General features: G+C 39.6%; 1 protein-coding gene across 3 annotated transcripts in view; it reads right to left on the bottom strand.

Moving 5' to 3' along the window:
• LOC121252400 (serine/threonine protein phosphatase 2A regulatory subunit B''alpha-like) overlaps positions 1-22,072 on the bottom strand; it is a 28,072-nt gene extending 6,000 nt beyond the window's left edge. For all 3 annotated transcript variants that reach the window (XR_005938214.1, XR_005938215.1, XM_041152007.1), the window contains exons 1-6: positions 21,227-22,072; positions 19,176-19,418; positions 18,912-19,017; positions 18,723-18,822; positions 4,837-4,942; positions 4,594-4,684 (exon numbers count right to left, since the gene is read on the bottom strand). Coding sequence is in view for 1 of the 3 variants with exons in the window: in XM_041152007.1 (XP_041007941.1) it covers positions 4,594-4,684; positions 4,837-4,942; positions 18,723-18,822; positions 18,912-19,017; positions 19,176-19,418; positions 21,227-21,379 (799 nt within the window). In the remaining 2 variants the exon portion in view is untranslated. The remainder of the gene's footprint in view (positions 1-4,593; positions 4,685-4,836; positions 4,943-18,722; positions 18,823-18,911; positions 19,018-19,175; positions 19,419-21,226) is intronic.
• Between the last annotated feature and the right edge of the window lie 129 nt (positions 22,073-22,201).

The raw sequence follows: 22,201 nt of genomic DNA, 5'->3' as shown, positions 1-22,201 counted from the left end.
ATGCTATGAATATTGGTAATGTCGGTGAGGAAAAAATGATTTCGACTCCAGTTGGAAGATTCACAGTACAATCCGTTTACAAGGTTCATTCATGTCATCATAGTAACCACTTTCCCAAGAAGAGTATTTGGAGATACAAGGTACCTCCCAAGATTGCTTTTTTTGGTTGGACTGCTTCCCTTGGGAAAATTCTCACCGTTGACAATTTGAGAAAACGAGGTCTTATCATTATGGATTGGTGTTACTTGTGTAAGAAAAATGGGGAGATTGTGGATCATCTTTTGTCAGATTGGGAGGTGGGCAGGTTTATGTGGGATGATATCTTCAACGGACAATGTGGCATGGGTTATGCCTAGAAGGGATGTAAATATTTTTCAGTGTTGAAGAAGGCCTTAGGGGTAGGTAACGTTCACATTGTTGTTGTGTGGAAAATGATTGCTCATTGCATTATGTGGTGTCTGGGGATGGAGATAAATAGTAGATGCTTTGAAGACCGGGCATTCCTTGGACGAGCTGGAGAGATTTTTTTTTAACACTCCAGTTTCTTGGGCTTCTGTCATTGTTTGTAATGGGGATCTTCATAATTTGCTTGTATCCATATTTAGTGCTTAGTGGTTGCTAGGTGTATTCTATGTATTCTTCCTACGTACTTAGGCTATGCCTTTTTCTATCAATAAAGTTTTACTCTTACTTATAAAAACAATTAAGGGTATTTCAGTATTTCACACTAATTGTAAGTTTATGGAAAGCCTTAATACCATCTTCATAACCCTCATTCCTAAAACAGCCAAGGATAGTGTACTTCAATGACTTTTGTCCCACCAGTCTTATGAAAGAAAGGGTTGTGCAAAATAATTGCTTTAAGTCCCAAAATAAGTACTTCAGCAGATCATTGAATGGGAAAATCTACGGAGTAATTGAACACCCAACCCATTCACATGGAACTTGCACAAACTAACCCAACTTTCTTTTATATATGAAATGAGACAACGTCAAATGCTAAGCGGATTATGAGCCTTAATAAAATCAAATGAGAAAAGGTTTGCAATGAATTGCATAAGATGGTGATTGAAGTTTGCAATCAGATCATGTATTCCGGCTGCATGGAATTGAGCAAAACTGTACAATCACGCACACAGATCAAGAAGGCAAGATTAATTGTGTACTTGAAACCTATTGGAAAGATGGGCTAGGCAATGGTGTTTGAATAACATTAAGCGGAAGGAACCATCAATCTTGAACTCTATTTTCTTATTTAAAACCCTTAGGGGTTGGCACAAGTGGTAAAGACCTTGGTCTTGGTAGTATGCTCCCTCCAAGGTTTAAGGTTTGAATCCTCTTAGGTGCAAACAATCTCTAGGGGTCATCGGACTGGGGGATTTTTCCCTTGAATTACCCGAGGTGCACTTGCAGGAAACTCTTTGCTGAGGTCCTACGCACCCTCGAGACTAGCCGAGACATTGTTCTCGAACACCCAGTGCCAATAAAAAAAATCTTATTTAATATGTAAAATATCAACTCTAGTTGTAAAGCCTTTTCTCTTTTTGTAACATACGAGTCCTAAATTAGGGCTTAAAATATTTATTTTTATTTTTATTGTTATTATTATTATTACTAATTTTAAGATCTGTTTTAAAATAGTGATTTTATTTGATTGAGTTTCTTCCACTATCTTCACCCCGTATATCCCTCTGTTTGATTTCCTAGTTTGAATAGTTTCCTAATCAGTAGCCAACACTCACGTCAAAAACCCTCGCATAAAATTCCCTCTTTTCCTCTTCATCAAACCCAATATATCCTATGGCCAAAACTCCTAGTGACATCAAGTTTCTCCTACACTAAACCAGAACTACACAGCAAAAGAATCGAGAAACCACTTTCCTAGAAGCCACTATAGCACTCCCGCTTCATACCAAGTTAGCCACCTCACCTAAATCTCCAAAGGACACCGTTGGTAAGTCCTCTCTCGGTAGTGACTCATTGGCCTGTACATATTGTTCTACCACCGTAGATCACTGCAGAGGACGTCGAAGCACCACCCAGACTAGCCAGAACTCACTGACCAGGCACTCCCAGCCACCCAAAGCCGCTGTCGCATCTCCCTTCGCTCTCGGTGAGTTGAATCCCTTTCCGTCGCATGATGCTACCCCTTCTGTGTGCTAGGAATTCACAACTAGTTTCCTTATTTCCTTTATCTTCAACCTTCCCAAAATGTCCTTTTTACTAAGCTGAGTTTTGTTGGGGCTGGGCTTAGTTTTTAACTTGACTTGTGTTAAAATCGGGTGGGCTTGATTTATTAAATTTCAGAAACTATCATAATAGGTTAAGTGGGTTGATTTCATGTGGGCTTGATGTTTAAATTGGGCTGGTTGTGTTTACAGAAACTGTTTTAGTGATTTTAAGTGGGTTTTCTTTAATTGGGGCTGGGCTGAAATTTAAGTAGGCTAAAGTTTTACTTAAACAAATATATCAGGCTTATTTTTATGAGAAAATGTTTAAGGAATTTAAAGTATATTTTTTTTATAAGTGAATTTAAAGTATATTTTAAAGCATACTATTGAGCCTATTATTTTAGTAATATTCCCCTTTGTCTATTTAGTCAGATTTTAATAAAATTATTATGTTATAATTTAAAGAAAAATTTTAAACATAAGCCCCACACTCCTGCACACCACTTAAAAACATGTGATTTTACCATTTTATCCTCAATATGAAATATGAGGATAAAAAAATAAAAGCACATGTTTTTAAATGGTGTGCAAAGTGTGGGGCTTTTGTGTAGCACAACTCTAATTTAAATAGAAAATCAAGGCATATTTTATGAGTTTTAAATAACATTACTATCTATTAACCTTAGTTTAACTGAATATGTATTAAATTATCTCGGTGGTATGATTTTAAGTAATTAGCATATTACGACACATTGTTCTAGAAACATTAGTGATGATTAGTGCCTCATATAGGTCACAAGCTACAACGTGAGATTGTGGAAGCAATGCTAAGAGGTAAGTAGCATGATCATAATTATATGTGCGCTGTAATTATTCTGATTGTACATGAAAAATGTGATGTTTACCTACGCTGTGCTATGAGCCAGGTCAAGGTTAGGCCCCTTTTCACCAAGCGCTATGAATTATGATGATATGCTTGTAAAGCAGCCTATGTATGTTATGCTGATATGGATTGTTGCTAGATGGATAAGATGTTATGAAAATCACAAGTATGCCATGTAATGCTCATGTAATATTTAGATGATGTTATGCCATGTAATGTCCATGTGATGTCGAGCAAAACTCGCGTTAATATGCCATGTTCAATGTTATGCCATGCACAAGAGTATGTCATGCCATGTAATTTCATGAAGTCAAACATGTTCACATGTATTGTGAAAGTTAATAAGAAAACATGTGAATGACAAGCAAGCTTTAAGATTGGCCTTAAGTTATGGGTGGATGTGCAAGCCACGGACTCAAGTGTGGTTCACCATATGATATGAGATGACACGGACTCAAGCGTGTTTCATCACAAGTTATGATATGTTAAACGTTGCCACAGACTCAATTGTGGTTCACTATATGATATGGAGTGACACGGACTCAAGCGGTGCCACGAACTCAAACGTGGTTCACCATATGTTAAGTGATAACAGGGACCTAAGTGTGTTTCACTACATGTTATGATAAGTTAAACGGTGCCACGCACCCAAGCATGGTTTACCCTATGTTTTGATATGTTATATACGGTCAACGACAATTGGACCAATACACACATGTAATGATTGCCACTAAATAAGGGAAGGACAAGATGAACAAGTCATGATTGTTAGGAAATGCATGGAGTTGGTCATTCATGCATCCACGTTACATGTATTGCCATGATTATGTATGATTCCGCTTATGTTACTAATGAATGATATATATGTTATGTGAATGTGTGATGATATATGTAAGTTTGCAAAACAAAGCCTAACATTAAACTAAGTTAAGTTTATAGAATGAAGTGTTATTACTGAGTCTTCGACTCAATTGTTTGTTTCTCTGTTTTTATGTTTTAATGTCCCAAATGATGATTTCGTGGATACAAAGCAGGACTGCTAGGAGTAGAATAAATTTCCAGAGACTTAGTGTATGATTTGGATATTTAAGCAGTGTTGGTTTCACAAAGAATTAGCTTATGTCATTTCTATTATGTTTTCGGCTTTATGTTATCAAAGACTATTTTGTTAGGCAAGTTTTATGATCCAATAGATGAGGTATTTTATGAGACTGAATCTCTTTACCGGACATTATGTTATGAATGTACATAACATTCCAGACCTGCGAGAAGGGGTGTTAAACTTTTCTCTTTTGCTTGGACAAATACGATATCAAACCCCTCAGTCTAAATGTCTATCTAGAGCTACGCAAGCTACCCAATGTGGACCCACTTCTGAAATTGCCAATTGACATGATCAATTACCTCTTGAAGTTGAACCATTGTTGAATCAACCACTAGTACAGTCTTAAATGCAAAACCAAAAGCTAGATCTCGGTAAATGGAAATATAAAATAAATCAATTATATGGGAAAATTAAAAAGAAAAATCCAAGCATACCATATCTTTCTTGAAATTCAGGAGTGCTTCGTAAGAATTCCAACCCAGGATGGGTTGCCAAAAGCTCTAGAAGAACAGGTTTGAAGTCTACCTGTATCCAAGTCCCACAAATAAAAACATAATTTGAAGAAAAGAATAAGAAGATAAAAGTTGGGCATATACACAAAAAAATGGCCCTTAAAATAAATCAAAAGGAAATTTCGTGTCAACCATTTACACAGAGGAATAGTAGGAAAAACAAACCTGAGTAAGGTATTTACATTCCGGCTGCCTAAGAATTTTGAATATTTTAGCTGCTGTATCCATTGTCAGCATATTGCCATAAACCCAATATTTAAGAAACCCATCCCTACAAAGAAGAAAACTAGTTAACCATACATGATGCAAGCAAGCATTCAAAGATGCAGGGACACTCGACAAAATCAACCAAGATGCTTCAATAGGTTATTATTTATGCAATCAGATAATGAAATTTCTTCCCAAAATAAGCACAAACATGTTCAGTCAATATAACGCAACCACCTGACTCCACAACTGAGCAGTAGGTTTTTTTTTCGCTTTTAGGCTGGAAATTGCAGCAGAATAAAGAATGAAAAACACAATCATAACAGGAAATTATGGTTTAGTTTCCCTTTTCTTATGGAGAAGTGCTAGGTTCACAGATATCTCACAAAAGTAAAGCTTACAAACTGATTTGGCTATATGTGATACTTCATATATACTTTTTTACTTCTTGATGAAAAAGAAAATTTAGTGAGACAAGTAGCAAGGCAAAGCCAAGTACACAGGAAGTATACAAAAACTGAACCTAGCTACAAGTCAAGAACTAGAAAAAGAAACAAGAAAATCATGGAAACTAGTTCCATTAAAAACAATAGCCGAAGCCCAGTGACATAAGGTATTAAGAAAAAATGTATGAGTTCATCCACCAAGTGTTCCTTATCTTCAAAGCATCGACCATAAGGCACATTAGTATGTGGCTTTACTTTTGTGAGATATCTTTGTGAACCAAGCATTTCTCTTCTTTGATGGATATTGCAGCATAGTTAGTGTAGATTGTTTCTTTTTTTCTTTGATAGGTAATAAGAGATTTTATTCCAAGTAAATAGTCATAGCCCAAGGACACAGGGAATATACATGAGAATACACCTAGACACAAACTAAAGCAAAGTGAAAATGAAAAGCATTACAAGATATTCATGTCCTTCAACAGATTATTCACCCAAAAATTTAAAGTGCTAAAGAAAAAATCCCTAAAGTCCCCCAAGGTGCATTCACAACCTTCGAAGCACCTCCCATTTCTCTCCAACCAAAGGCACCAGAACAAGCACAAAGGAATCATCCTCCATTCAGCTTTATTGCCTCCACATCCCACAGCGCCTTGCCAACTAGCCAAGAAATCCACCACTCAAAAAGGCATCACCCAAGCAATGACTACCCTTGCAAATAGTTCATTCCATAAAGCAGTCACCATCTCGCAATGAAGAAAGAAGTGATTTACTGATTCACCATCTTTTTTGCACAAAAAACACCAATCCATCACATAGAAACCCCTTTTCCTCAAATTATCAGTTGTTAAGATTTTCTCCAGCGACACCAACCAGCAGAAAAATGCAACTTTACTGGGCACTCTGGCTTTCCAAATGCATTTCCAGGGGTATGCATTATTATCATATCTATTTAATGCCTTGTACTAGGAATTCAAAGAGAATGTAAACTTACTATCATGAACCCACTGCATTTTGTCCTCCCTGATCAGATCAATCTTCGGCTCATAAAGTTTAACAAAGAAATCAGCAGCTTCACTCACTTCCCAGTCCCGTAAATCTCTAGTGAATTCCATATTCCAATTCAGCATGTTATTAGAGAATAAGTATGAATCAGCCATAGCAACCCCTTTGTTTTTAGCAATCCTTAAAAGACTAGGACATGCTAATTTAAGAGTTAAATCACCACACCAAACGCCATGCCAAAAGAGAATATTGGTCCCGCTTCCCACTTTGAAATTAATATTTTTAACAAAATCCCCCCATCCCAACCTTACGGACTTCCATAAACCCACCCCAAATACCCTTTTTATATCATTAGAACACCAATTCCCCCACGTCCTTCCATATTTAAAATCTACTATCTGTCTCCACAATGCATTTCTCTCATTGATGTATCTCCAAAGCTACTTCCCAAGAAGAGCTTTATTAAAAAGCTTTAGGTTCCGCACACCTAAACCTCCACAAGGCACCGGGGTACAAACCTTATTCCAACTCACTAAATGAAATTTCCGTTCCTCCCCAATACCATCCCATAAGAAATTTCTAAAAATATTTTCAATTTTTTTTTTTGCCACCCCCGCTGGAATAGGGAAAAGAGAAAGGAAATAAGAGGGTAAGTTGGACAAGGTGCTTTTAATTAAAGTAACTCTTACCCCTTTGGACAAATATAGCTTTTCCCAACCAGCTAGGGTGCTTTTAATAAAAAAATAAAAGATTCCCTACCCCAAAAATCACACATGCACAATGGGTGAACCCCAGACCTTGACCTAGGGTGATATAAATTTTGCAAATGAACCCTAGAGTAATATCATCCCAACTAACATGGGACATTTGAAAACCTACCTCAATATATTTGGTGAGGAGGCTTTTAAGAAACCTGCTATGATAGAACTCAGGATTGTAGGAGGAAAGATTTGAGTTTTGTATGCTGGATACAAATAGAACACATGGCTTGGAGGAAAGAAATCTTGAGAAATCGCAAATGAAATAGTCGCTGAATCTTGCTGGATAGTAGCAAAAAGTGGGGGTTTAAGGCTGCGGTTAATGCGTTATGGGTGACTAAGGTAGGATGTACATAGGCTTTATGGTTTCTAAAAGCGTGAGGAAGGGAAGGATAGAGCTTTGTGGTTAAAACAAATGAAGAGAGCAACCAACCAGTACCATTCAGATTCTATGAATAGGACCCATAAATGGTAGGTTCGCACAAAAGAAGAAACAAAGAAAGAAAAGAAGAGAGGGGAGAAAGGAAGTCTTCAAGGTTGTTCCCTGGTGGAAGGAAATTTTTTTTTTTTTTTTATTACTTTATTGATCGAATGAAACTAGGCAAAGCCCATGTACACAGAAAGTATACAAAAGAGACACCTAATTACATTCTAGAAGGCTGAAAATAAAGCAAAAACTCATGAATATTCCCTCCCTTTAAAACTATAACAGAAAACCATTGAACCAAAGAAAATACAAAAAACTTCCATATTTCCCCCACAGCTCTCTCCTTGTTGAAGCACCTCTCATTTCTTTCCATCCATATACACCAAAATAAGCACAAAGGAACCATCCTCCACGTTGCTACTAGTAGAAAGCTCTGATGATGCATATTCCAATATGCTAGGAGTTCCACCACACTCTTGGGCATAACACAGGTCAACCCAGCTCTACTAAATATACCAACCCACAACTCCCTTGCCACCTCGCAATGCAAAAAAAGATGGTCAATCGATTCACCATTGTTCTTACACATGTAACACCATTTCTTTACGATCATCCCACGTTTCCTTAAATTGTCAGCCATCAAAATCTTTCCTAAAGCTGCAGTCCAGGTAAAAAATGCAACTTTGGATGGCACAGGAGCTCTCCAAAAATGGGGTCGTGTAGAAATGTTCTTATTGATCACAAGACTTTTGTGTTTAAGAGGGAAAATGAGATGTGGAGAATCACGGAGAGTAGTTTCAGCGTGGTGAATACATCTCTATTGATCACAAAGCTCTGGAGTGGTTGGCTTCAATGGTTAGGGAATGTGTTGCCTCAGCGGGATCCTCTGAGTTTCTTAGAACGCGTAGAAAAGGGAACCAAGTGCTCATGGTGCAGAGGTGTCACAACTACTTTGGCAGGTTCTTCTCTTTATTGGAGTTCGGTCACAAGAAGAAGCGAGATCTGATCGTGGTGCCGGACGGGAGGAAGGGGGAGGGATGGAGGAATTTTGGCGAAACCTTGAAGGAGCTTTTATCTCCATCCTCTGTTTCGTGAGAGAAAAACAGAGATAAAGGTGGCATGGGCAAGATGAAACAGGCAGGGGCATTGAAGGAGGTTGGAAGAGTACTTGGTTCTCCATGAGTGCCTCCACCATTAACAAAGGTGCATAAGTCAACTTCTCGGTCCTACAGAGAGGTACTCCAAGGTTAGATGGAGATGCCTCAAAGAATGCAGAGAGGGCAGGTCTACCAGGTTTAGGCAGCTCTTCTCTTTCAGTTGATGCGCAAAACTGCGAGGGGGGTGGCAAGGACGTGGTGGGTCTGAATGAGGTAAAGGTGCTTCAGGCATTGGCTGAAATGAAGCAACAAGCGGGTTTTCTGATGGATAATATACACTGGCTAAAACGGTGCATTAAGGGGAAGGGGGCTTTGCAGATGGACTTGGGCTTGGGCTTGGGCTTGGGCTTGGGCCGGGGATTAGGGAGGGGGGTATCAGTCTTACAGACTAGGCTGGGCCGTCTAAGGGAGTTGGGCTCGGGTTTCGCCCGATATATCGACCCGAGGCCTTAGCCGCTTCCCCATGGCGCCGGCATGTGACCTGCTGGTCAAGCCTGCATTCTTTAGTTCTCTCCGTACACAATTTTCTCTATTCTCTCCGTATGCAATTTTCCTTTCAGTAAGTTCATGTAGTCCATGGTGTTTGTGGGCTCTTGACGGTGGGGTGTCTGTTGCATCTTTGGAAGAATATGTCTTCCATGAGTAGTTTAGCTATTGAATCGAAGGTTTTTGAGATATGGGTGGAGGGGTGTGAAGTGCTTATCACGGAAAGGGGTTGGAAAGGATCGCATACTTTGAGGTTGGGTTGGGACACAGCACGCTGGGTCTTAAGGGCTTTGGAGGAATGTTCTAAGCATGGAAGAAAGGTGTATTACTCTGCTTATAGGGATGGTAACAGGGGATACATCGCACAGAAGAGCTCCAACTCTCGTGGCAATTTCTTGGCCCTAGTGGAGTATAGTGGAGGGGGGCGCCGGAGTTTCATCTATATCCCTGGGGAAAGGGATGGAATGGGGTGAAGGAAGCTTGCAGTGGTCATGAGGGAGGTGAGTAACAAATGTGCTCAGGGGAGAGGTTTACCACCTTCGTCGACAGTAGCACTCCCATTGGCTCGGTAGTACATGGAGGTTGTGCAGACACCTCGAGATGGGAGAAATTTTGCTTTGGCAGACCTGAATAGAGTAGGTGAAGTTCCTGTTTTGGTAGGTGCACAGAGGCGGGAGGGTGATGGCAAAGGCGTGGTTGGGCAAAATGATGTAAGTATCTTGAAGGATTTGAGGGATATGCAGGCTGCTTTGGAAGAGATGGCCGTTAAAGTCAAAGGAATGATACGGTGCGTTTTGGGTAAAGAAGTTATGGGGTCGGAGGCTTTGGGTGTGGGCCAGGAAAGGGGACCTAAAGGTAAGGCCCAATCCAAACAGAATTTCGGAACCGAGCCCAACCAGATGAAAGGTTTGGCGTGGAGGAAGAAGTCGCAGGTCGAGGCGGACTCAGAGGTGGGTGGGTCAGTGCCACCGTCGCTGGCAAAGCCTCAGACGGTGGCATCGAAGGTCCTCGAAACTTCGACAGAAGAACAGCCGCCGGTAGCAGGGTCCGTGAAGCATGGAGGGATGAACTCAGGCAGTTTTGCCGTAAGATCATAAACAAACGTCTCGGCTCCTGTACAGACTTGGTCGACGGTAGTAGATAAGGAGATCCCGACGTCAATTGCAAGGAGTATAGGTGATTCTCTCGTAAGCAAAGGCAAGACAGTTTCGGCGCAGTCCCAAGACAATGTATCGGAGCCGATATTAGCACAGATGCTTCCACCAATGGCACAGAAAGAGTCGATAGGCATAATGGAAGCTTCAGAAAGGGAGGCAGGGGAAATTGTCGAGGCTGCTGAGGGACAAAATGAAGTTCTAACATCTATGGTCACTCACACGAGGGAGGCAGGGGAAATTGTCGAGGCTGCTGAGGGACAAGATGAAGCAGGGGGTTATTGTTTATTGTCTCAGTTCTTAAATTTAGAAGGAAGCAGGCAGACTAAGTTTGTACAGTCTGAAATGGAAGAGCAGGATATGATGGTCTCAGATCCAGAGCTTGAAGTACCTGTTTATGAGGAGGAGATGGATAGTTCATCTCCGTTACAGATGACTCCTCTTCAGATTGTGTTGGAGGAAACCTCAGATTGGGTTTTTAAACAAGTGGAGAAAATTCAAAGTTGTGTGGGGCTCTTTTATGATGGTTATGAAGAACAATTGAGGGCATTTTTAGTTGCTATTGAAGCTGGTCGATCCACGGTCGAGCAGTCATCTGTGAAAAAGAAGCGGGAGTTGAGAAGATTGCATTGTTCTATTAATTATGACAATAAGGAGGGTACTTCGGGAAGGAACAGATCTAAGGGGAGGGAAGTTATATCAATTAATGAAGTCTAAAATTATGTCTTGGAATGTAAGGGGGATCAATAATGTCAATAAACGCCTTCGCATTAGGTCCATTATTCATAGTTGGAAGATCGATGTTGTATGCCTCCAAGAAACAAAATTGGAAAGTGTTGACAGGAATGTTATTAGTAGCTTGTGGAGAGGTTCGTTTGTAGGCTGGACTTATTTAGCCTCTTCCGGTGCTTCTGGTGGAGTACTAGTAATGTGGGATAGTAGAGTTGTCGAGATGGTAGAAGAGTGCATTGGAAATTACTTGGTGGCATGTGTATTGAGGAATGTGGAAGATGGGTGGTCGTGGGCATTAGCAAGTGTCTATGGTCCCAATAGGGATCGGGATAGGAACCTGCTGTGGGATGAAGTTTCAGGGTTGTATTCTATGTGGGATCTTCCTTGGTGCATATTTGGGGATTTCAATATAGTTCGATTCCCAAGTGAGCGGGTGGGTATTTCTTCAATTACTACAACAATGGAGGTTTTCTCACAGCTGATTTTTGACTTGGAATTGCTAGATTTGCCGTTGGTGGGGGGTGAGTATACGTGGTCCAATTCTAGAGGCAGTTCTAGATTGGACAGATTTTTAGTATCATCGTCGTGGGAAGCTCATTATCCGAAGATGTGCCAAAAACGTTTTCCAAGGATAGGATCGGACCACTTCCCCATCATTCTTGAGTGTGGGGGTATTCATGAGGGCAAACGGTACTTTAAGTTCGAGAATATGTGGCTAGAAGTGGAGGGCTTCATTGATAAGGTAAAAAGTTGGTGGTTGTCGTACCAGTTTGAGGGGACTCCTAGTTTTGTTTTGGCTAGGAAATTCAAAGCTTTAAAAGCTGATTTGAAGATATGGAATAAGGAGGTTTTTGGGAATGTTGAGCAGCAGAAAAAAGCCCTTTGGGAAAAACTTCAATCCTTGGAAGCTGATGGGGATAGAGAGGAGAGCTTGTCTAGGATAAATGAAGTAAAAATAGAACTTGAGAGGGTTCTTTTGAGGGAAGAAATATCAGGGAGGCAAAAGTCAAGAGTTCTTTGGCTTAAAAAGGGTGATAAGTGTACTAGCTTCTTCCACAAAATGGCCAATTCTCATAGACGTAACAATGCTATTGAGATGTTAAGAACTGAAAATAATCCACTTACCTTACCTGCTGAGATCCAAGAGCATGTTGTGCAGTATTTTAGTTCCCTCCTTAGTGAGATGGAAGATTGGAGACCTAAGATAGATGGATTGAACTTTGCAGCAGTGGATGCTTCTTCAACAAGTTGGTTGGAAAGGCCGTTCGAAGAGCTTGAGGTGCATCGGGTGTTGTGTGGAATGAGGAGAGACAAAGCTCCTGGGCCGGATGGCTTTTCTATGGCATTTTTTCAGAATTGTTGGGAGATTGTGCGGGAGGATGTGATGAAGGTTTTTCATGAATTTTATGAGTTTCAAAAGTTTGAGAAGAGTTTGAATGCCACTTTTATTGCCTTGATTCCAAAGAGAGTGGGTGCTACGGAGTTGAAGGAGTTTCGCCCAATTAGTTTGGTAAGTAGTGTCTATAAGATTATTTCAAAGGTGTTAGCAAATAGAATGAGCAAAGTGATGGGGAAGATCATTTCCAAATCTCAAAAGGCATTTGTTAAAGGACGTCAAATTATAGATTCGGTGTTGATTGCAAATGAATGTGTAGATAGCCGCATACGGGAAGGGGCTCCGGGGGTCCTTTGTAAGTTGGACATGGAAAAAGCATATGATCATGTAAACTGGAATTTTCTTTTGTATATGCTTAGAAGATACGGTTTTGGTGATAAGTGGTGTGGCTGGATAAGTCACTGCATTTCCACTGCCCGCTTCTCTGTACTTGTTAATGGACAGCCTTGTGGGTATTTTCCAAGTTCTAGAGGTTTGAGGCAGGGAGATCCCTTATCTCCCTTCTTATTTGATATTGTTATGGAAGCATTGAGTCGCATGGTGGAGGCAGTGGTAGGAGCAGGATTTATTTCAGGTTTTTCAGTGGGAACTAATTCTAGTGGCCCTTCTACTATATCATACTTGCTTTTCGTTGATGATACGCTCATTTTTTGTGAGACTGTTGGAGAACAAATTCAAATTTTGAGGGCTGTCCTGCTATGTTTTCAAGCCGTCTCAGGATTAAAAGTGAACTTAAGTAAATCGGAGTTGGTACTGGTGGGAGAGGTCCATAATATTCTTCACTTGGCTGAATTTCTGGGGTGTAAAGTTGCATTTCTGCCCATAAAATATTTGGGACTACCGCTAGGGGCATCTTTTAAGGCCAAACACATTTGGGACGGGGTGATCAAGAAGATAGAGAGGAAGTTGGCAGCTTGGAAAAGGACTTATTTATCTAAAGGGGGTAGGATTACTCTCATAAAGAGTACTCTCTCTAATATCCCTACCTACTTCCTTTCTTTATTCCCTTTACCAGTTGGCGTGGCCAACCGTATTGAAAAATTGCATAAAGATTTTTTATGGGGTGGCCTGGGAGAGGAGACTAAAACTCCCTTAGTGAGTTGGAAAAAAATTTGTTGCCCGATTGCTGATGGAGGACTGAGTATTCATAGTCTATGTAGTTTTAATAAGGCGTTGTTGGGAAAGTGGCTATGGAGATACCATGGGGAAGAGGAAGCATTGTGGAGGGGGGTGATTGATTGTAAGTATGGTAGTGATTGGGGAGGATGGTGTACCAAGGAGAGCAGGGATTCGTATGGAGTGAGTCTATGGAAGTTTATTAGGAAAGGTTGGGGTCGCTTCCTAAAACAAGTTCACTTCTCGGTTGGTGATGGTTCAAAAATCAGATTTTGGTCTGATGTTTGGTGTGGGGATATTGAATTGTCTCGAGCATTTCCAGTTGTTTTCAGATTGGCGACTAATAAGCAAGCTTCAGTTTCCGAGGTGATGGGTTTTTCCAATGGAGTGGTGCTTTGGGATGTAGGCTTCTCCAGATCTGCCCAAGATTGGGAAGTAGAGGAGGTTACTGATTTTTTTAGACAGTTGTATTCAGTGGAGATAAGAAGACAGGGCAGGGACCAACTATGTTTGAGACAAACAGCCTCTAAAAAATTTACAGTTCGGTCATTTTATAAGGTGATACTAAATCAGCACCATATTGGCTTTCCTTGGAAGAGGATTTGGAAGGCTCATGTTCCGTCAAGGGTGGCTTTTTTTGTATAGACAGCAGCAATAGGGAATATTTAGACTATAGATAACTTGAGAAAGCGCAGAATGATTGTTTTGGATTGGTGCTTTATGTGCAAGAAAGAAGCGGAATCAGTGAACCATCTACTACTTCATTGTGAAATGGCTAAAGTGCTGTGGGATGGTGTGTTCGGAAGGGTTGGGCTGTGCTGGGTTATGCCAGAAGCAGTGGTTGATTTCCTAACAAGCTGGACCAACTTTCAAATGCATACTTGTTCCCAAGTGGCAGCTGCATGGAAAATGATGCCTTTGTGTATTATGTGGTGTATTTGGTTGGAGAGAAATGAGAGGTGCTTTAATGATCGGGAATGCAATAGAGATGCATTATGGAAGTTTTTTATAAGCACTCTACTTAGCTAGTTCTCTACTATTGTACTCAAGGGTGGGGCTGTAAACAAGTTCTTGTCTTCGTTTTTCTAAGTTTTAGAATGTAATTAGGTGTCTCTTGTGTATACTTCCTATGTACTCCGGCTTCACCTATTTCATTATGCTTAATAAAAGTTCTAACTTATCAAAAAAATAAATAAATGTGACCTGCTGGACCCAGTACCGGCACAAAAAGTTTCGCCAGTCGCCAACGATCGTCTTGGTGGGTCTGTACCATCACATCGGCGGAAGGAAACCGAGGATGGGGAGTTGATAGAAGAGCTCAACAGTGGGGTTGCTTTTGACGGGGAGATCGGGGAGCTTTCAACGCAATCCAACCTTCCAGTGGTGGAAGTACCTTCGAGGGAGCTTGCCCCATGGATGGGAGACTAGTTTTTATTGGGTGGAATGGTTGATGGTGGCATCGGGAATACATCAGAGGTTTTTATTGGGTGGAATGGTTGATGGTGGCATCGGGAATACATCAGAGGTGCTGCTTGGTGAGTCGCAGTTGGCTCGCTCATCAGGGGAAGTGGTGTCAAATGGCTTACAGAAAGGTGCTAAAAAAGGTGGTGGAGCTACAGGGAATGCAGGGTCAGACAGCTCTTTAGATGGCTTTCAGATGGTGGTTTGTGAGAATGGGGGCGATAAGAACGAGTTGGGTATTCCTACCCCACTATGTGCTATTCCACCAGTCCCTAAATCCTCGGATTGGGTGCTAGAAAAGGTGGCGGAGTTACAGAGGTGTGTGGGGATTTCCTGTGAAGGCTTCACAGAGCAATTTAAGGCCCTTTTAGGGCAGGTTTAGGAGGTGGGATGAGACACAAAATTCTCATCTCATCTCATCATTACACTTTTTTCAAATCTCCATACAAAATATAATAAACAATTCAACTTTTTCAAATCTCAATTCAAATAATATTAAAACATAATATTTTACACTTTCAAACAAAACACAAAATTCTCATCTCACCCCCCAAACCTGCCCTAGTTGCTATAGAAGCAAGTAGATCAACGGCTTTGAAGTCAACAGCCAAAAAAGATAGAGAACTGAAAAGATTGATATGTTCTATTAATAATGATAACAAGGAGAGTAGTGTTGGGAGTGAAAGGTTAAAGGGGCGGGAGAGTTGTTTATCTTATGAAGCCTAAAATCTTATCGTGGAATGTTAGGGGGATCAATGATGTTAACAAGCGACTTCGCATTCGATCATTTCTCCGTAGTTGGAAAGTTGATATTGTTTGTTTTCAAGAGACTAAGCTAAGCCATGTTGATAGAAATATTATTCGAAGTGTATGGGGTTGCTCTCTTGTGGGATGGAGTTATTTAGCTTCTTTAGGCGCTTCAGGAGGGGTGTTGTTGATGTGGGATAAGAGAATAGTGGAGTTAATAGAGGATTGCCATGGGAACTATTCAATGGCTGGTTCATCCAAGAATATTGAGGACGGGTGGAGGTGGGCTCCTGTGTGAGTTAATGGGCCTAATGCAGATTGAGAAAGTAGCTCTTTGTGGGAAGAATTAGCGGGTTTGTATTACTTATGGGAATTACCTCGGGTCGTGTGTGGAGACTTTAATGTTGTACACTTTCCTTGTGAGAGGGAGGGGGCTACTTCTTTGACAAGGGCAATGGAAGACTTCTCGGAGCTGATTTTTTTATCTTAACTTCATTGATCTTCCCCTAGTTGGGGGTTTTTTCACATGGTCTAATAGTAGAGGGGGGTCAAGGTTGGACAGATAAACCCGCATCACATCGTCCTTCACTGTGTCCCAACACTCTTGAAAGAAAGCCAAGGAAAATCCATCCGGGCCCGGGGCTTTATCTTTACACATACCACTCACCATCTGCTGCACTTCAACTTCCTCCAATGGTCTCTCCAACCAACTTGCTGCACTAACATCCAGCTGGTCAAAAAACAAACCATCCAGTTTAGGAGGCCACACCGCAATCTCTTTGAGAAGATCTTCATAATAGTTCACAATATGGTCTTGAATATCCTTCGGGGATTGGTGCTCCGTGTTGCCGGATTGGATCACCTCAATCACATTATTACGCCTGTGGAAATTTGCCATTTTGTGAAAGAACACAGTACATTTGTCGCCCTCCTTCAGCCATGTCATCCTTGATTTTTGTCTCCAAGAAATTTCTTCCATCAACAAAACCTTCTTCTAACTCAGACACCACCTCAATCTTTCTCAACAAGGACTCCTCACTGACCTCCCCAACTTCTAGAGAATGCAACTCATTCCAAAGAAGACTTCTTTCCTCATTCGTATGTCTAAAACCTCAATATTCCACTTCTTTCAATCTAGCTTCTTTAAGTTTACCAACCACAATAAAACTAGGGATACCATAAAAGGAATAGGAAACCCACCAATCCCTCACTCTCTCCTCAAAACCCATCATTTGTAGCCACATATTCTCAAATTTGAAGTAGCGCCTACCCCCATGAATGCCCTCACAATCTAACAAAATGGGAAAATGATCAAAGCATACCCGTGGCAATCTCTTCTTGCTTAGGTCTGGATTATGTGTCTCCCAAGAAAGGAACGCACTTTGGAGGAACTTCAAAATCTTTTTATGCACACTTTATTGCTTTGGTTTTCTGCTTTTGTACTCGATGGAACTAGTGTGCTCATGATTTTCAGGTTTCTTTTTCTGGTGCCTAGAACGTAATTAGGTGTCTTCGTTTGTATAATCCTTGTGTACTTGGATAACACCTATTTCATTCTCATTAATAAAGTAATATTTACCCATAAAAAAAATCATGCTTTCAATAAACTAAATTACTCTTAAGTATTCTATTAAACAAAAGAAAGTTAATGCAAATTGAGTTAGATCTATAATATTTAGACTAAGCATTTTTTTTATTTGTATATTATACAAGTAATAATCATTTCATTAAAAATTTTAAGATGCACATTCCATGTACAAGATGTGTACAAGAAAGTCGCTTGGGGAAAAGTTTAATATGGATAGTATTTATAATTTGGAAACTTTTTTAGAAACCAAGCCAAAAGGCCCAACAACTCAATTAGATTCGCCTATTAACAAAAGAAGACCGCAAGTAACCTCGGCCAACCTCCAACAGTTACAGGGATTACCAAAATTTGCTTGCCTCTTACTTTTTTTTTTTTTTTTTTTTTAATATATATAGGAATTCCCAGAACTCTTGCTAGCTGGAAAAAATTCCAACAGCAAGCTAGTGAACTGATATTTCTCTTCCAACCAATTAAGCCTCACTGGTGATCATTAACAAACCATTCACCTTGCATAGCATTGGTCTAATTAGCAAATAAAGTTGATCAATATTCGAAATTCTTATTATTGGAATCCCGTGGGTTGCATTGTTGTTACAGAAAACAGGTTATGTAAAATGCATATTCTTTACATTTCATCCAAGGATAATGAAATCTAAAAATTATTCCTTAATGCATAGAATTGTTCCACATTACACCGATAAAAAGAAAAAAAAAAAAAAAAAAGATTTGTTCCACATTTTTTTATTTTATGTTTTTGACAAGAATTGTTCCACATGATATCCAAAAGACATTACGAATGCTTCGTGCCACTCGCATCACCATCCCATAAATTGAAATAACACTTAGTTATCGCATTATTTATAGATGGTCCATGCTTCTCTTTTTGGTGGGGCTAGTCTGAAGACTATTATTATTGTTATTATTATCATCACAGCTGTAATTCTGACAACAGAGGGTCAAAAAGCAAATGGCTCGATAAAAATGCTTTAAGGTATGTTTAAAAAAAATCAGACGGTATATTTTACAGTTATCATATATTTATGGGAGTGGATGTCATTTTTAAGTTACATTTTACCATAGAATTAACTGAGACTCACTAGAAGCAGATAAACAAAGGAAAAAAAAAAACAAAGAAACCTACAATTACTACTAGCATATCAGTGGAAATGAGTAAAAATAAATAAATCTCATTGCATCTAAGAGAGATTTACCTATCAAAAAAAAATCTAAGAGAGATTGAGAGAGAGTAATGAACATAATTGGCAAACAAGAAGACATGAGAAAAAGTTCTGGAGGAGCATCTTCTCAATCTACAAGTCAAGTTCCCATGTCTTTTAGATATAATTATTTCTCTGAAAACACGTAAGTGCAAACCTGGTCACTATCCCAGTGCAGTCTGTGTCTATCTTTCTGAAAAGTGAAGAGGAGAAAAATGACGGTAGCTTGCATATTTCCTTTGTAACCAATTTAAACTCTGAATAACCAGCCAAGGGTGAATAAAATGAGGTGAATGAGAAAATAATCTTAGCAGATGAACAAATAATTAACAAATTAACAACTTACCGTTTATTTGCAACCCATCTATATGATTGTTAAAAAGATCCTCAATTCTAGACAGGCATTGTTCTTTTAGTTCCTTTGGCGGTGGAGGGCCATTTTTGAAGTAGAACTGCAAGCATAGCAATACAAACATCATTTTTACAATTGAACCTCATCTATGAAACATCTTGAATATGCCATTTGAGTACATTACACAACCAGAATGTCCTATTTATAAGTAAATCTTATCTATGACCAAATATTAACTAAGTCAGAAGTGAGATGAACCTGAGGTATGATTTCTCGCACTGGTTCACTAATCAATTTAAGAGGAGAACCTAGAGAAGAAGGACTGGTTCTCTGTTTTGATATGCGTGGGGAGCCAGATGAACTTCTAGGAGAAAGTGGAGGTGCACTGCCAGCTGGAAACATGGAAGGCAATGAAGCACTCCCGGCAGTGTTCACATTAAAAGAGTTCCCAAGGACATTACAGGAAGCACCTGCCTTTGCGTCATCCATAAGAGATCTCACCTGCACTCACATTAAAGCAGCAAAAAACAAAATTAGCCGAGATAACTTTTATTTTTTTTTATAACTTTTATTTATTTATTTTGTTAAGTACTTTTATTAACAGATGAAAGGTGAAATAGAATGAGGAGGAAAACAATGAAACTAATCGGGACAATAACAGTCACGAGAAAATATTGAACCTCAGGGAAGCTTCTCAACTCAAGGAATATTTTCAATGTAAAAAACAGTACAGGTTTTTTATTTGTTTCTTTGTACGTAAATTCCAGGGTGAAGAACATTAAAATAGCGTAAACGTAACTGCTCTAAGCTACCAAAAGAAAAAAAAAGTTGAATTTAAAATTGTTCCCAACCCCTAAGGGTTGGCTCAAGAGGTAAAGGCCTTGGGCTTGGGGGTATGCTCCCCCCAGGTCGAAGGTTCAAATCCCTTTGTGAGCAAACAATCTCTAGGGACTATCAGAGTGGGGGATTTTCCTCTTGAATTACCAGATATGCACTTGAGGGAAACTCCTTGTCGATGACCTATGCACCCCTGGGATTAGTCGGGACGTTGTTCCCGGACAATCAATGCCAATTAAAAAAAAAATGTTCCCTCAAACTTTTGTGCATTTTCATCTAGCTGTTGCCCATCTTTTGGGGGCAATGACTATATAAATATGGAAAATATGATTAAAATTAGGATGTTTCATGCTGTAAGTACTTTTGGTAAACAGGTGCAAGACAACACAAAACAGAAAAGGTATGGACAATGAAATTAACATATGATGGGCCAAAACAATCAAAATGTTCCTACATACCAAAAAAAAAAAACGTGCATACAAGAAACTTCTATCTTTGGCCCCAATAATATGGAGAACTTACACCAACTTACCACAATGACATAATGAATACAACAAATATCCAACTAAGGTGTCTTGCACCAATATACCCTGTTTGAGACACACCAATGATGCATAGTGTAACACTTTTAGGAAAAAAGGGACCTTTAAGGTCCCGATAGGGAAATGGTCAATTCCCTAGAGTTGAGAAATATTTACTTAAATCTATTTCCCTTGTTCTATCTTTGTAATTGACAGTTGATGGTTTAATAAATACTTATTTTACTTATCAAAAAAAAAATCTACTTCCCTTAAATCTCTTAATATAACCACAAAGCTTTGACGCCATTCATTAATCAGAGTGTGCGCATGCCCTTTATAGCGCTGAACCGGTATTACCCATTGATCATTTCACACACCCCTGTTCGCTTTCTGGTTTTAAACATATTCAGGTTATGATCAGCTGCAAGTGAAGTGACACTAAACAACATAAAACGAAGTAATACTATATATAAACTATGGGGCAGTGCTTTTTTTCCAAGACTTGTTCAGATTCATATTTTTATATCTTTCACACATTAACAAGAACCAAAGTATATTACTCTAAAACTAACTGAAAATCCCCCATGATAACAACAGCTTTCTATTCTGTTAATCAAATTTCTTTCCCTAATATTCTCTCTTTATAATGTCAAATTCTAATCTTTTTGATAACTAACTATCAAATTCTAATCTATCTATTTTTACCAATCTTTTTGGTGCTCATTCGTTTCTCTTATAGACATCCTTATCTTCACATTACGAATTCACCTAATAAAATAATCTTATGAAGACCAGTCAATCTAAAATGACATATCGTCAATTCGCAACTCCAAATCCAAACACGGACACTAAAAAGCACGAACTGGCCAGCCACAAGCCAATTCAGGCTCAAAAAAAACCGTAAACGAACAAAGTCAATAATCAAAGATAAGTACGCAAATCAAGGAATACCAGTCTGGCGGTTTCCGGAAGTGAGAGCCATTGGGTAAACAAGTCCTCGGCAATCTGTGGGCTGGCTTTGAACGCGACGGGGGACAGCTCAGGAAGCTGCAACAGTTCAGGGTCCAGAGAAGCAACATCCTCCACTACCACATCAATATCCATCGTAACTATCAAGAAAAGCCTCGAAAACCCTAATATCTACAATTGCACCGATATATTCCTCGAATGATCAATCATCATAGCACAACAACCAAACCACTACTGTTTTGGCCTGCTCGAGCAATTCAAAGCTCAATTTCAAACCGAAATGGATGAAAACCACGGTTCAAAAAATAAAAACCCTGGGTTTGGAGTTGTGTAAAAACACAAGGGACTTCGAGTTCAGTAAATGAATTAAACCAGAATGAACCGTAAAGCACTTGGAATTTTCTCTTAAAAGCAGCAAGACGCCCACCGCTCAAGCCTCGAATTCGAGACCAGTAAGTCGGATGCTTCCTCTCGAAAGCTCCTTACTATCTAATGTTTGCTACGGATGGTTCACAAGAAAACACTTTTCGAAATCTCACCACCACCGCTCAAGCTCGACTTCGAGCCGAAAACCTTTCAAAACCCTAGCCCTCCCAGTTAGCTAGGAAAAAAAATTGTACCTTCCCAGCAAAAAAAATAGTTGAGAAAACGAAATTTCCTGGTGTGCGAAATGGTTTACGATGGAGCAGGTAAAATTATGCAGCTTCGAAACTGCAGGAATTTGTAATGCTGGATAATATGGGTCTGTGAACCGTAGAGGGGGAGGGACGGACTGTAGGAATTGCAGGCAGGAATTTCAACGACCTAGAAAACGGTATTATTGTAGCAGTGGACGGTGGAATTGGATGGACCGCATATTTGACTGAAGCCTGGTTGACCCCACTTTTAAAAATGGTCAAATAATAATCTATAACAAGTCCAAACAAATCAAAATCAATCTCTTTATTAAAAAATATA

Source organism: Juglans microcarpa x Juglans regia, chromosome 2S (assembly GCF_004785595.1).
Source record: "Juglans microcarpa x Juglans regia isolate MS1-56 chromosome 2S, Jm3101_v1.0, whole genome shotgun sequence".
NCBI lineage: Eukaryota > Viridiplantae > Streptophyta > Magnoliopsida > Fagales > Juglandaceae > Juglans > Juglans microcarpa x Juglans regia.
Note: the sequence above shows the minus strand (reverse complement) of the source record. Positions and strands in the feature narration are given on the sequence as shown.